Source organism: Microcebus murinus, chromosome 4 (genome assembly GCF_040939455.1).
Source record: "Microcebus murinus isolate Inina chromosome 4, M.murinus_Inina_mat1.0, whole genome shotgun sequence".
Taxonomy (NCBI): Eukaryota; Metazoa; Chordata; class Mammalia; order Primates; family Cheirogaleidae; genus Microcebus; species Microcebus murinus.
In genome coordinates, this window is record NC_134107.1 from 71,724,392 (window position 1) to 71,739,215 (window position 14,824).

A 14,824-nucleotide genomic window follows, 5' to 3' on the forward strand; every position below is an offset into this window, starting at 1 on the left:
CAATAGCATGGTGAGTGTGGGAGACAAATTGCTGTGATTAATTAAATGTGAGGAAGTAAAAAAAAAAAAAAGAATATTTATTACTTACTCAAGAAAGTTGATTAGAAAGAGGGATGAGAAAGAACTAACGATGAGAGTATTTCGATTTATTTTTACACTATAGGAATCACATCTCTGAGATAGCAGACAGTACATAAAGATGTGTACACCTTTTATATGAGGCAAACAAACAACCCATTAGCCATCCCTTGATCTTCTCAATGTTATCATATTAATAATTCTGAGTGACTTCCTCTTTGTAGTATTATCCTCTTCACTTTTTCTAAAAGTGAGATTGAACTCACATCTCAAGATTAAACATTTCTAAATTCTCCAGGGTTACACCCTCCCCACTTTTCCCATAATGTTTTGTTCATTCCTCACCTATACCTATAGCACTTAGTATACTGTGGTGTTACCTGTTTACATACTTTTCTCCCACTAGATTATAACTTTCTTAGAAATTTAGACTGTATCTTTGTATTTCCAATCCCTGTTACATTTTTCTGGCACAAACTGAGGCCTCAATTTGTTAAATTAATTAATTTCCACTCGAAAATCTCAAAGACATCTCTAACTGATCTTGTCTAAAACTAAACTATTGCTCTTTATGAAAGAATGCCTTTATTTCTCCACTGTTCAAAGAAGAAAATTTGGCAGCCTTCCTTAACACTTTCTGCATCCAATTTATCTGTATGTCTTGTTGATTTTACCACAAAGTGTATCTCAAATCTTCCAATGGTACTGTTTAGTTCAAGACACTAAGAACTCTCGTCTGCAGTAGTGACAACCATTCCACTTGTCGACCTGCTTCTATTTTTCATCCCTCCTCAAATTATTATTCTTGACAATAACCAGGGTGATATTATAAAAATATACTTTTAATCATGTGTTTTTCCTTCTACTGAAATCCATGCAATGGTTTCTCATCGTCATAATAATGAAACATCGAAATCTTAAACATGTTCTCCTAGGCTGTGTGGGATCTAGCCCTTGCTACCTCTTTGATCTTTTCTGACACCATTCTCGCATTTTCTTATTCATATACAGACTTCACATGTGCTTTCTCCAGGTGGAAATGCCCTCCTTACCATTATTTGCTAGATATTTCTTTTTATCATCATCAGCTAATGTTCATTTCTTAACAGAAATAAAGAAACTCTTTATTTCTTATGACCACAAATTTAAATTATGAGTTCTCTAATACTTTCATTTTTTTTCCTCCTGTTCTTTTACTTCACGCACAACTTGCCAGTGCCTGCATAGGCATATTTTATGTCCCTATCCCCACAAGATGGTAAGATATATAAGGACCAGGATATGGGGATCAAGAGACAAAGGAACCATTTCTGTTTTTATCCCCTTAATTTCTCTAGCACCTATTAGTATAATGAAAATAGTAATAATAAATATTTATCTATTGATTGAAAAAGACTGTGTTCCTTTTCAGCAGCATAATCTTACAAAACATGGAACAAAAAATCGCATCTATATAATCATTCACAAGGTGCTTAGCCATGCAAGTTAGTTAGTTGAATATGCCAGAGAATTTTTCAATTTAACAATAATCTAATCCAGCTTGGAATTAGAAAAAAACTGTGAAGATATAGCGTAAAGAAAAGATCACCAGTACTGCGCCTCACCTCCCTCCTAGAAAACCAATCATATTATATTTTTTTCCTTTTTGGCATTTTTACTGTGTGTGTCTGTGCATGTGTGCACATACATGCATGCATGCGCACTGTAGTTCATCTATTACTGTGTTCAACACTGAACTAGCTCTGGGGATAATCTAATGGTGAAAATCGGACTCAAATGCTCACGAGACACTGGATATTTTGTTAAATCAGAATTATTTTTAAGAACAAGAAAGTCTTCTGTATACATACCTATCACTAACAAATAAACAAACAAAAGCAAAAAAAAAAAAAAGATGAGCTGTGTCGAAAAGACCAGGAAGGATCACTGAACTATTATAACCAGGCTTTTGAAATAAGAAGTTAATTCAGCTACCATTCAACTACCACTTGACCTGTGAGGGATGCCATCTAACACTGATGCCTTTATGATCTTGTAGCCTTTAGTAGTTTTGTGCTAAATCCACCTGAATTCTAAATACACTAGACGACCTGACATACCACATGGTAGGTTCTCGGTCTGGAAGGTTCTTTTTCTCTTTTCCTTGCAAACTCAGCTGCATGGGTTCCCTCCTCAGGCTTTCATGTTCATAAATCTATATCCTCTTTTCTTATATCATAATTATATTTTTACTTTTTTGCCTACTTCATTAAACTGTGAATTTCTTCAAGACAGAGGTAGTATCTTTATTTCTGTATTTTTATTTCAGTGATAGGCAAATAGGCACTTCATGTACTTTTAATAGATGTTTACTGAAGTAAAGTTGGAAGAAAATATGGAAGGAATCATATTCTATTTTTAAAGTGTAAAAATTAGAAATGAATATGAAATATAGACTAGCAAACACAATGACATATTCCTTAACAGTTTTTTGGAGCAAAAATACAAAAACAAAAGAAAAAGGAAAATAAACAGGTAGAGACAAGTCTTGGCCTTTGCCAATATTACTTGAAGACTTAGTAGTTAAAGGCTCCTGATTTCAATTGATGAAAAGTTCTAAGAGAAACAAAGAACTTTAAATGAACTTCTGCTCAATTCTGAGCTACCATTTTAGTCTTGGTTATGCCACTATACATTTTAGTCTCTGCCTTGCTAATACTTCTTTCTCTTCATCTCTAATGACACACTTATAGCTGCAACTCTGCTTATGAATTTCTGGGAATTTTCCAAGGATGGGCTGAGAATGCCTTGTAGACAACCTAGTAATTCTGATCTAATTTGGGAGTGAACACAGGAGTATAGACAGATCTCTCCCTGAGCTCTAAAATGTTTATAATTTGCTTAGGCTTTGGGAAGGCTTCTGATCTTAAGGGAGTTTTTGTCCCATAAACAAGACCACCCAAGGTGAGAAATACTTGGGGATGTGACCCTCCCTCCTCCCACGTGTGTCTTCTTGTTTGGTTTTGAGAAATGCACATGTGCTGGCATTATAATAGATGTACCTGTGAGATCATCAGTGGGCCAGGACCCTAGCTGGCACGCTTTGCAGGTGTATTCATCGAAGACATACTCATTCTCTTTACAAGGCGTACAGGTCCAACAGCAGCTGACTTCTCCCTTCCGGATCACCTAAGGCAAATATTTAAAACTTGATTAATGATTTTTGCATGATAAAAATCCAGTGATCCTTTATTCAAATGTACTGCTCTGAAAAGCAGAAACGACTTTCACATACATTATTTTAAATGTTATCAGGTAAGCAGTATAAGTAGTAATATATTTATTTTGTAATTAAAGAAACCGTTGCTGAGTTTAAACAAGTCCAACATAATAAAGTTGGTTGGTGGCAAGGTTAAGAATTAAATTAAATGCAAGTCTTTGTATAATTGGTTCTGGATACCTGCATTTAATTAAGTGCCTGTATTTGTACACATATATAAATACACATACATTTACATATGTGTGAATGTGAACATTTACATATGTGTGAACATAAATGAATGTTCCCCAGGATCTGTGCCTCTCTTTTTCTCAAATTAAGAACTTTTGATCTCTGGATTTATCTTGGCTTCCCTCTACTAGCTGAATAATTGTAAGCAAAAAAAATTTATATCTCTTAATGTTCATAAATCTATCCATATTTATTAAAATAATTCAGAATTTGTATTGGGTAGAAAGAAAAAGAAGATGAAGGTTTTTCCGAAGATAATCTCTTGGTCGCTTTCTAATAAAAATCTAGTTCAATAATTCAGCCTATTTCTTCTTATTTTAGTATCTTTGTTTTGCTTGGGATGAAAACAGATAAAGTCATTGAGATTATTATATAACTGTATATCTATTCAAATATTTAAAGAAATTGAAAATAATTGAAATAATTTAATAGTTGAAAAAGTCTCCCATGTTAGTCTTTGGAAATGGATATACCTTTTTCCCCCTCACCATTGGTACATGAATAGCCTCTGTGGAATGGAGATAGCATTCATTAAACATTCTTACAAACGATTAAAATTGTGAACAATATTCAGCAATAACCAGACATAGCAATGATTATACTTTATATTCCTTGTCTTAGATGCTGACTCTATTAATGACCTTTGATAATAATATCATTTAAACACCTATATCCAAATATAATTGTAAGCTGATACCTCTTATTTACATTCTATAATATTCCTTGTGCAAACTCTTAAAATTGCAACAATACAAGTAGGGAATAAATGACAAAAGGACCTGAAATATCTGTTCCCTAAAATAAGCAAATAAATGAGGCCAAATTGCTCATTAGACCTGCTTAATCTAGCTAAAGTATGCTTCACAATAATATTGACTATTTAGAGGCCATATAGTACATGTCATATGCTCTTATCCAATTAAAACATTAGAACAGCTCTCTGTGTAAGGTAGCTGGTTTTATTTTATTCATTTTCCTTAGGGGAGAAAACTTAGTTCACATAGCATATTAGGTAGATGAGGGATTAAACAATGTATGTTGGACTTCAACAAATATTGAGCCTTATTGGAGGATAGATATCATACTTTGAAAGAGGTAGGTGAAAGAGCACTGGCCTGAGTGCCAAGAGGCACCAGGGTTCTAGACTTACTTATAGCCCCTAAGTAGTTGTGCAGCCTTGAACAGTCCTCTAGCTGATGTACAGTTTTTTCAAACTGAGCGTATTTGTTTTTACAATAATAATACCTACATTATAGGATTTTGTGAGGGTTAGATAAAATGTCACAGTGATTTTTAACATGTAGGACACTCTAACAATGTTACATATTTTTATTAATGATACTCATATGAATTACCAATATTTTGAAATGAAGAATTTCATTTTCAGGGTGACTTCAAACACTTGGTAAAACTATCCTTGGACAATTATTAGGCTTTGTAATGCAAGTAGGTAGGTGTATTGCAAATACTGAAGTATTCTCTTTACAGACCTTAGCAGGGATTGGCAAATAAAAGCAGCTGCATTCCTGCCCCTGTCCAGCAAGAAATACGCCGACTGACTATGGTTCAGTTTTCATTGGTTTGTGAATTTCAGTTTTTTTACCAAAATAAGTCCAAGCCCTTTTCCTAGAATAGTTTCAATATTACAAGATCACAAGAGGTCTTTTTGAGTCAATAGTGACAACTTAATATGTCTTCTTCTCATCATTTAGAACTGATTTGTTTTACTTTTTTCATATGTTCTGTTCTGTGTTATATTCATTTTGAACAACAGGTAGTGACAATTGCTTTTACAGAGATTCCTATTCTTTTTTAATATTCTGGAAGTAGTGGTACTTTCTCTACAATAAAAATATGTAACATATTTGAACCTTTGCTTAACTAAACCCTTTCATGGAAACTAAAATCTCTGAACAATTCCATGAGATGTTGATATCATTAACATTGCTTAGTTTCAACCTTAAGCCATATTAAGAAAATCTTGTAGATTGTGTGAAAATTGTGTGTAAACAATGTGAAAATGAGATCTGGTTAGCAAAATAGAGTTTGGGATTAAGAAAAGACTAAACAAATATTATTACAAAATAACCAGTATTAAAAATATGATAATAGGGAATCAAATTCTTCTAGTGTGTAAATTATTACAAGTAGAATGAGGTAGAAAAACATACAAAGCTCTTAAATCAGCCATTCAGCATTTTGAAGTTACAGGTTCAAACTGTATTGCTGTGAAGGTTCAAAAACAAAAACATCCATATGGTAATTTACACTATGCAATCTTTCTAAAGGAAGTACTGGAGATTATGAACAATTGTTATTTTGAGTGGGTCTGTAAAAGATTTCACATGAAGAGTTTAACTGCAAGATGTCTGGCCAAACAAGATGCAGAACTCTTTTGTTACACTATATCAAGGGTTAGCAAATTTTTCTGCAAAGGGCCAAATAGTAAATATTTAAACTCTGGGCCATGCAGTCTCCATTGCAACTCAAGTTTTCAACTCTGCCACTATAGCAGGAAAGTAGCCATAGACAACATGCAAACAAATGAGCATGGTTGTATTTCAATAAAACTTTATTTACAAAAACAGACAATAGGCCAGATTTAGCCTAAGGGCCATAGTTTACCAACTCTGTCAGTAAATCATAACAAGATTTATCGAAAACTTCAGGTACATTGTAAGCTATCGAGCCATTTAGTAGACATTAATAAATTTATTTTTATCTTCATTTACCTTGTCTTTCTTCCTTCTGATCTTATGCTTTCCAAATCTCCAGAACCACCCTTTGAAGACCTTACTATCAATACTAAAATATTTCAGTTTCAGTCTTAATCACTGATGAACAAATACCTGAGATGTGTTTTAAACAGAGAGAAGGTGAGGTTGATTGAAAAGATCAAGGCCAACAGATTCAAGTATATATACACTACCTGAAATCTGGTATGGTAGTACTTCCATAACTATGAGAAAATAAGTTATTTTGATATCATTTTTTTCTCTAGAGAAAAATGCACCCCAATAGCTATCCTTCCCCCCTTTCATTGTATCTTCTTCCTCTCCTTCTTCACTGTCTTTTCATTGCCTATAAGTGTGGCCAGATCTTACTTGGCCTAAAAGTAGCTTTTCAATGTTCTCCAATTATCAAACAACCCCTTACCTGCTTTTCACCACATACTACTTTTTTTATATTTTAAAATTTTATTTTTTAATTGACACATAATATACATATTTATAGGGTATATCGTGATATTTTGTTACATATAATAAATAGTGATCATGTAAGGATAATTACCATATCCATCATCTCTAACATTTATCATTTCTTTGTATTAGAAATTTTCAATATCTTCCTTCTAGCTGGAAACTATATAATATATTGTTGATAACTATAGTCATCCTACAGTGGTATAGAACACCAGAACTTATTTCCCCTATCTAGCTGTAATTTTGTATCTTTTAACAAATCTCTCCCTACCACTTCCTTCCTCCTACCCTTACAAGCCTCTAGTATCTTCTGTTCTACTTTTTTATTTCTATGGGATCAACTATTTTTAGCTTCCACATATAAGTGAAAACATGTGATATTTAACTTTCCTGTTCCTGTATTTTTTTTTTTTTTTTTTTTTTTTGAGTCAGAGTCTCACTCTGCTGCCTGGACTAGAGTGCCATGGCGTCAACCTAGCTCACAGCAACCTCAAACTCCTGGGCTGAAGCAATCCTCCTGCCTCAGCCTTCCAAGTAGCTGGGACTACAGGCATGCACTACCATGCCCAGATAATTTTTTGTATATATATATATTTAGTTGGTAAATTAATTTCTTTCTATTTTTAGTAGAGACAGGGTCTCGCTCTTGCTCAGGCTGGTTTCAAACTCCTGGACCTTGAGCTATCCTCCCGCCTCGACCTCCCAGAGTGCTAGGATTACAGGCATGAGCCACTGTGCCTGGCCCTGTTCCTGTCTTATTTCACCTAACATTATGTCCTCCAGTTCCATTCATGTTACCAGAAATGACAGGACTTAATTCTTCTTTACGAGTGAATAGTATTCCATGGCGTATATGTACCACATTTTCCTTATCTATTCATTTTGATTCTTGGTTACCATTACATTTTGTGCAACCTGGCAGGCCCAGATGAAGGGCTAACCCCTAATTCTGTCTTCCCCTCATTCCTCTTCTGCTTTGACCTCTCTCTTCACTGACTACCATCTTACATGACACTGTGCTCTCTGGTTGTCTCTCTCCCCCCTCCTCTTTCTTTCTCTGAACCTGCTGCTGCTCAACCTCTATCTCTTCTTCCTCCTTTATATTTTAAAAACAGATATTCTTCAAGGTCTATTCTTGGTCCACATTTATTTTTTCTTTAAATTTTCAAAGTCAGTAATTTTATCTACTTTTTACAGTTTTAACTTTAGTTGTATTTAATTAATTCCTAAATCTTTATCTTTGGCCTTTTTTCTCATTTTTCTAGACCAACATTTTCCATCACTGGCTGCTATCTTAAAACCAATATGCTCCCAAAGTAACCCATCATCTTTTCTCTAAAACCATCCCTATTTTCCTATTTCTGACAATGACACCTTTCTAGTGACTAAAGTTGGAATTGCAGTTGATTGCCTTGAACTTTATTCTCTTCTCCAACACATCTAGTTAGTAGTCAGGTCTGATACCTCTATAATGTTTTCCCAAATACTTTCCCTTCTCCCTTTTCATTTTACTGCTTCATCTCTAGTTCAGGCCTTGCTGCTATTATCACAGCATACTTCTAATTTGTCTCTTCTGTTTTCAGGTCTTATAACTCCACTCATTTATCTTCACCTACCACAGCCTAATTTATGTCAATAGCTTGGTCAAAATTATTTTCTGACTCCTGCATAATAAAAATTAAGTTCAGTGTATTTAGTATAACATTCAAAACTCTCCACAAATCTGGCTTCAACTTATCATTGCAACTCTCTCTTTTATAATAACCACATGGGACAATGCACTCTAGATTATTCACTATTATAACAGAGCAGTCTGCAACTGACCACTTCTGCAGCTTTTCTGTTACTGCTCCCTTTACATAAATGATCTCTCTCCAAAATTATAGCAATGTTTTTATGGCCCAGCGTTTGACATTTTATTCAGAAGAAATCTCTCTCTCTCACTCTCTCTTGTATAAACTTATATGGCTCTTTTTTCTTCCTTGATGAAGTCATCACATTTTACATGATGTTGCTTGTTTGAGTCCATGATGTTTTCCCTCATCTAGACTGTAAAGATTCTGACAATAAAGGTTGTCTCATTTATTTTTGCCCCATTGATATTAACTATTATATTAATAGGCATTTGATAAATATTACTTATATTAATTGGAACCAATGTGCTTTCCAACTATAAACCGTTTATTCCCAGGAAGCAATGTCTATAAAGGCTCCCATCAGCAGAAAGGGTGTGGGCAAACAGGACTCATCAATTGGCTCAAGCAAACCAACTGCTAAGGCTATTGTGGGTTGTATGCTAGACCTCTTAAAGAATTAGTGAGAAAAAAAGCAAAAAACACAATCTCTGACATTAGAAGTTTATAATGTAAAAGATAAAACAAGAATGTAAAAATTTTACAAATAGCCAGTGATGACACTGTTGAATTTGCAACAAAAATTAAAGAAACATGGACTTAATTTTACCTTTATCTGGCCTTTCTCACATGGTTCACTGCATACAGATCTGATGATGGTGTTTTTCTTGGACCATACCTCATCATCATCCATTTTTAATTCTCCATTGTCCCAACTTCCAACATTGATGTAATCAAAATAATCTTTTCCCATTTCTTTGAAATTCATTATTTCATACCTTAGGAATAAGAAGATAGTAATTATTTAGCTAAGGATGTAAATATTCAGCTACGAAAGGGCAATAGATTTTATTCCCAAAAATGTATCTATATTTCATATAAGTAACACTGGAATTTTCCATGACAGTACACTTAGAATAACAAAAAAAAATGTCTGTTTCACTTTCTCTTCCGAGACCATTTTTTTTTTTTACTTTCAAGCTTACACCTGAAATAGAAAGTAATCCCATGTGAGAAGGTGACCTGACCTCAGCAGGATGAAAGACAGTTTTGAAATAACTTCAAGAAGTTTAAGCAAATACTACTGGTAGGCTTCTAAAAAAAGAGAGGAAAAGGTTTTTGTCTCCATTTAAGTAAAATGATAAAATTTTCATTTGGTAACTGAGTGAGAAATTTGGTAAATTTTTAATCTTTGTTTTCAGCCTTAGGGAATGTAGGGGTAATTTGGATAGGGCTTAATTTTATCTCTCTTATTTTACCCTCCATCAATGGCTAACATCATGGGATAAAGGCAATTTTAAGAGTGATGTTTTAAAAAATGACTGAAAACAGATAGCTTCTAAAGCACCTCATGCAATTTAAAAATGCTAGTGGTACCTTGCAAGTTCTCAGCCCTTATTAGCTGTTATTTTTATTTTGAGTATGTGGATAGAAATGTAAAGAGGGAAAACCAATGTGGTTTTTTTTACAAACCTTTCATTATATGTAAGAACATTTCTGGAGAAACATTTCTGAAACAGTTTTCTAATCTGAGGACACTAGAAGAGCGATGCCATCACTGTGTCAGTTCCTACAGGTGTGTCTTAGGTGCACATGTCTTCACATAGTATTCTATGCTTTTTACCACCGCCCCCCCCCCCCCCCCCGCCGGACTTATCATCCTGGTGCATAGGCTCTTATATTAATAAATGCCTCTTCCAGCCTTCCATGTGTAGCTATCTGGAATTTGATATGAATGGAAAACTTCCTAGCTTTTGGATTCAAGTGACCAGATTACTACACTCAAACCAATGCTCTGTACAGAAATGCTGACAACAAACTTGACATCATTTTATAGAAACCTACATTGTAAAATGATGTCATTCTGTTTTCACTTCCAATCACATTTTTTACTGTAGCCTTTTTCAGAATGTTGACCCATTCTTATGTTTTGTTGGCTGCTCAGTAGCTTAAGGATTATCCTGCTTTATAGTCAGTAACAATTTTGGGTTAACTGTCTAAATTGTACTTCTAAATCAAAAGTACCAGGTATTTATAGGATACTTTCCTTTCCACTCTGTCACAGTTATCCCATGGCTTCTGAGCATGCAGTGAGTTGAGATATTATAACAGAGAGCACTGAAGTAAAAAGAACTCATATATTATGTCATTGACTACTTCAAATGTATGGGTTTTAAGTCTTTAAGAGGTGACTTTCTGTGAGCAAATAACTTTTGAAGATGCTAGGATGAGAGAAAAAAAAAGAAATGTCATTGTCAGGAGGCTTCTTTCTTTGCAGTTTGATTTGAAGAGATATGAGGGTTTCATTCCTCAGTTAAAAATAAGCCACCAACCCCATTTCTACCAATTTTTAACTCTGACAGTCTAGTCCAAACTGGTAATTTCACAGATAATGGAATTGAAGCTGGGCGAGGTTAATTAGTATGACAAGATTGCAGAGTATGCAAATGTCAGAACCAGGACCTAAACTAAGCCTTTAGATCTCAAGTCTGCTGCCCTTTCTTCTCCACTAGACTGCCCTAAATCTACTGAATAGAGCTAAGAGATCATTTTTAGTTGCTTAAATATCGTAAAAAATTTGAACCATTTTGCATTTGAAGGCTCTTATCTCTACATCCATGCCTCTTTTGTTTTATGTACAAGAGATGATAAAAAGGGAAGGGATGCAGTTGTTGAAGAATAAACATGAAAACTCTATAGAATGGAAAATGTCATATTTGACAGGGAAATGGTTTCAAGAAAAGTTAAATCTCAATTTTAGTTCAACCAATAAACCTGTTATAACTATATTAGAGACAATGAATCCTCCCTTTGGAATTAGCCTTTAGAATTCTGGCCATTGTTTCTTACCTACAAGACAAACACAAAGAAATATCACTCATGGCTACAGCTGTCAAAATAGAACACTGCTCTAAAAATATTCTTTAGCCATACACTAAAAAAATAGATAAGAATAATTCTACACAGAAGAAGAGTCTACATATCTTTTGTGAATTGGTATGAGTTCTTTTAATTTTCAAAGATATGATATGGATTTAATTCTCCACAATAAAGTACATCTTTCAAAAATGCCCTCATTTAAATTTTGGGTAAGAATTAATGCACATAATGGCTTCCTGTAGACTGTATTGTATTTTATTTCCCAAAGGGAGCAGTGTATAATTCAGTGGCTCTTTGTTTTTGACAGCTTTAGTAAAGATCCAAGTTGTACATATTCACTGTCAGAAGTCAAGATTAGTGTGTCATTCCAGTCACATGACTTAAGTATAAATCCTCCCAGCCCAATTTCATTATTTTTTTTCTTCTTTCCATCCCCATTCCTCTTTTTCTCCTTATCTTCTCATTCCATCCTCTTCCTCCCCTTCCTTCTCTTTCTCTCCCTTCCTTCCCTCCTCTTTCTCTCTCTCTCACTGTACCTCTTACTTTCTCAATCTGTTTCTGAAACTTTCTTATCACAATGTGTCCTTATATGTAATCTATCTTCTTTAATATCTCTTCCTTCTTTTCCTTACCCCCTGCCTATCCCTTTCTGTCTTGTCCTTAACTTGACACAATTTAGAGCTGAAATACCTGGGATAATTTTAAAAATGAGTTTTATATATCCTTTAGAAACAAAATATATTCCAACACAACAACAAAATGTTCTATTAAAGCGCTTAAGAGAAACTAGAGAAGGCAGGTTTCTGTTGAACAGAAATAAGGAATTTTCTAAATGGTTAGAACTCTGAAAATTAGAGCTTCAAATACAATTTATTTATTTTTTTATTGCTGTGATTGGCATTAGGGTCTTAGTCACAAATTCTTAGAAGAGTTTTTTCTACAGTTTGCTCTAGAAGGCGTGGTTTCATGCTTTACATGTAAGGCTTTTGCCCATTTTGAATTTATTTTTCTGAATGGTGAGAGAGAGGAGTCCTGTTTCATTATTTTGCATGTGGCTATAGAGTTTTCCCAGCACAATTTACTGAGCAGGGTTTCATTTTCTGAGTGTGTGTTGTCTGCTTTGTCAAAGATGAGCTGGCTGTAGGTAGATGGTTTTATGTCTGGGTTCTCTATTTGTTCCATTGGTCTATGTCTCTATTTTTCTACCAATACCATGTTGTTTTGGTTACTATAGCCTTGTAGTGTAGTTTGAAGCTTGGTAATATGATACCTCCAGATTTGTTTTTTTGCTTAAGACTGCTTTAGCTACTCAGGCTCCTTTCTGGTTCCAAATGAAGTATAGGATTCATTTTTCTAGATCTTTGAAATATGATGTTGGTATTTTGATGGGGATTGCATTGTATCTGTAAATCACTTTGGGTAATATGGACATTTTAACAATGTTGATTCTGCTGATCCATGAGCAACATAGGTTTTTCCATTTATTTGTGTCTTGTGTGACTTCTTTCCCCAGTGTTTCATAGTTCTCCTTGTAGATATCTTTCACCTCCTCAGTTAAGTGTATTCTTAGGTATTTTATTTTCTGTGTAACTATTGTAAATGGTATTGAGTCTTTGATTTGACTCCAGTTTGACTCTTATTTCTATATGAAAATGATACTGATTTATGTACATTGATTTTGTAACCTGAGACTGCTGAAGTCATTGATCAATTCTAAGCGTTTCTTTGTGGAGTCTTCGGGGTTTTCTAGATACAATATCATATCATCAGCAAAAAGGGATAATCTGACCTCCTCTTTCCTTAGTTAGATACAATTTGTTTCTTTTTCTTGCGTGACTGCTGTAGCTAGTACTCCCATCACCATGTTGAATAGAAGTTGTGACAGTGGGCATCCTTGTCTTGTTCTAGTTCTTAGGGGGAATGATTTTAATGTTTCTCCATTCAGCATGATGTTGGCTGTAGGTTTATCATAAATGGCTTTTTATAATTTTGACATATGTTTCTTCTATGCTTAGTGTGTATAGGGTTTTTATCGTGAAAGGATGTTAGACTTCATCAAAAGATTTTTCTGCATCTATTGAGTTGACCATATGGTCTTTGTTTTTGCTTTTATTTATGTGGTGAATCACATCTATTGATTTACTTATGTTGAACCATTTTTTCCTTCCTGAGATGAAGGCCACTTGGTCCTGGTGGATTATTTTTTGTGATATGTTGATTTCAGTTTCCTAGCATTTTTTGAGGATTTTTGTATCTATATTCATAAGCAATATTAGTCTGTAGTTTTCTTTTTTAGTTGTTTCCTTTCCTGGCTTTGGTATCAAGGTAATATGGGCTTCGTAGAATGAATTGAGGAGAATTCCTTCTTGATGTTATAGAATTATTTCTGTAGTACGGTATCAGCTCTTTTTTGTACATCTGGTAGAATTCAGCTGTGAATCCATCTGGTCTGGGGCTTGTTTTTTTGGAAGGTTTTGTATTACTGATCTGATCTCATTGTTCATTATTTGTCTGTTCAGGAGTTCTATAATTTATTTCTTCCAGGTTGAGTCTTGAGAGATTGTGTGTTTCCAGGAACTTGTCCATTTCCACTATGTACTATAGTTTATGCACATAGAGATTTATACAGTATTCCTGGATGATATTTTGTATATCTGCTCTATCAGTTGTAATGTCACCTTTTTCATTTCTGATTAAGTTTATGTGTGTCTTTTCTCTTCTCTTCCTGCTTAATCTAACACGAGGCCTGACAATTTTATTTATCTTTTCAAAGAACCAAATTTTTATTTCATTGATCTTCTGTATTTTTTTTCCAATTTATTTAGTTCTGCTCTGACCTCTGTTATTTTTTTCTACTGGCTTTGAGTTTGGTCTGCTCATCCTTTTCTAGTTCCTTGAGACATGACATTATGTTGTTAATTTGTGATCTTTCTGTCTTTTTGATGTAGGCATTTAAGGCTATGAATCTTCCCCCAGGAATGCTTTTGCTGAGTCCCATAGATTTTGATGGCTTGTTTCCCCTTTTTTGTTAAGTTCAAAGAATCTTTTGATTACTATCTTAATTTCTTTATTGATCCAATATCATTCAGCAGCAGGTGGCTTAATTTCCATGACTTTGTGTAAGTTTCAGTGTTTCTCTTGTGATTAATTTCTAGTTTTATCACACTGTGGTCAGAGAATATACATCATATGATTTCAATTTTTTATTTGATGTGTTTGTTGAGACTTGTTTTGTTGCCTAAGATATGATCCATCTTGGAGTATGTCCAATGTGCTGCTGAGAAGAATGTATATTCAGTAGTTTTTATGTAGAATGTTCT

At 34.1% G+C, this 14,824-nt stretch overlaps 1 protein-coding gene across 4 annotated transcripts in view; it reads right to left on the reverse strand.

The window, feature by feature from the left end:
- Positions 1-14,824, reverse strand: part of GRM5 (glutamate metabotropic receptor 5) — a 489,232-nt gene that overhangs the window by 82,722 nt on the left and 391,686 nt on the right. For all 4 annotated transcript variants that reach the window (XM_076002410.1, XM_012745155.3, XM_012745156.3 and 1 more), the window contains exons 6-7: positions 9,235-9,403; positions 3,120-3,246 (exon numbers count right to left, since the gene is read on the reverse strand). In XM_076002410.1, the coding sequence (XP_075858525.1) occupies positions 3,120-3,246; positions 9,235-9,403 (296 nt within the window). The remainder of the gene's footprint in view (positions 1-3,119; positions 3,247-9,234; positions 9,404-14,824) is intronic.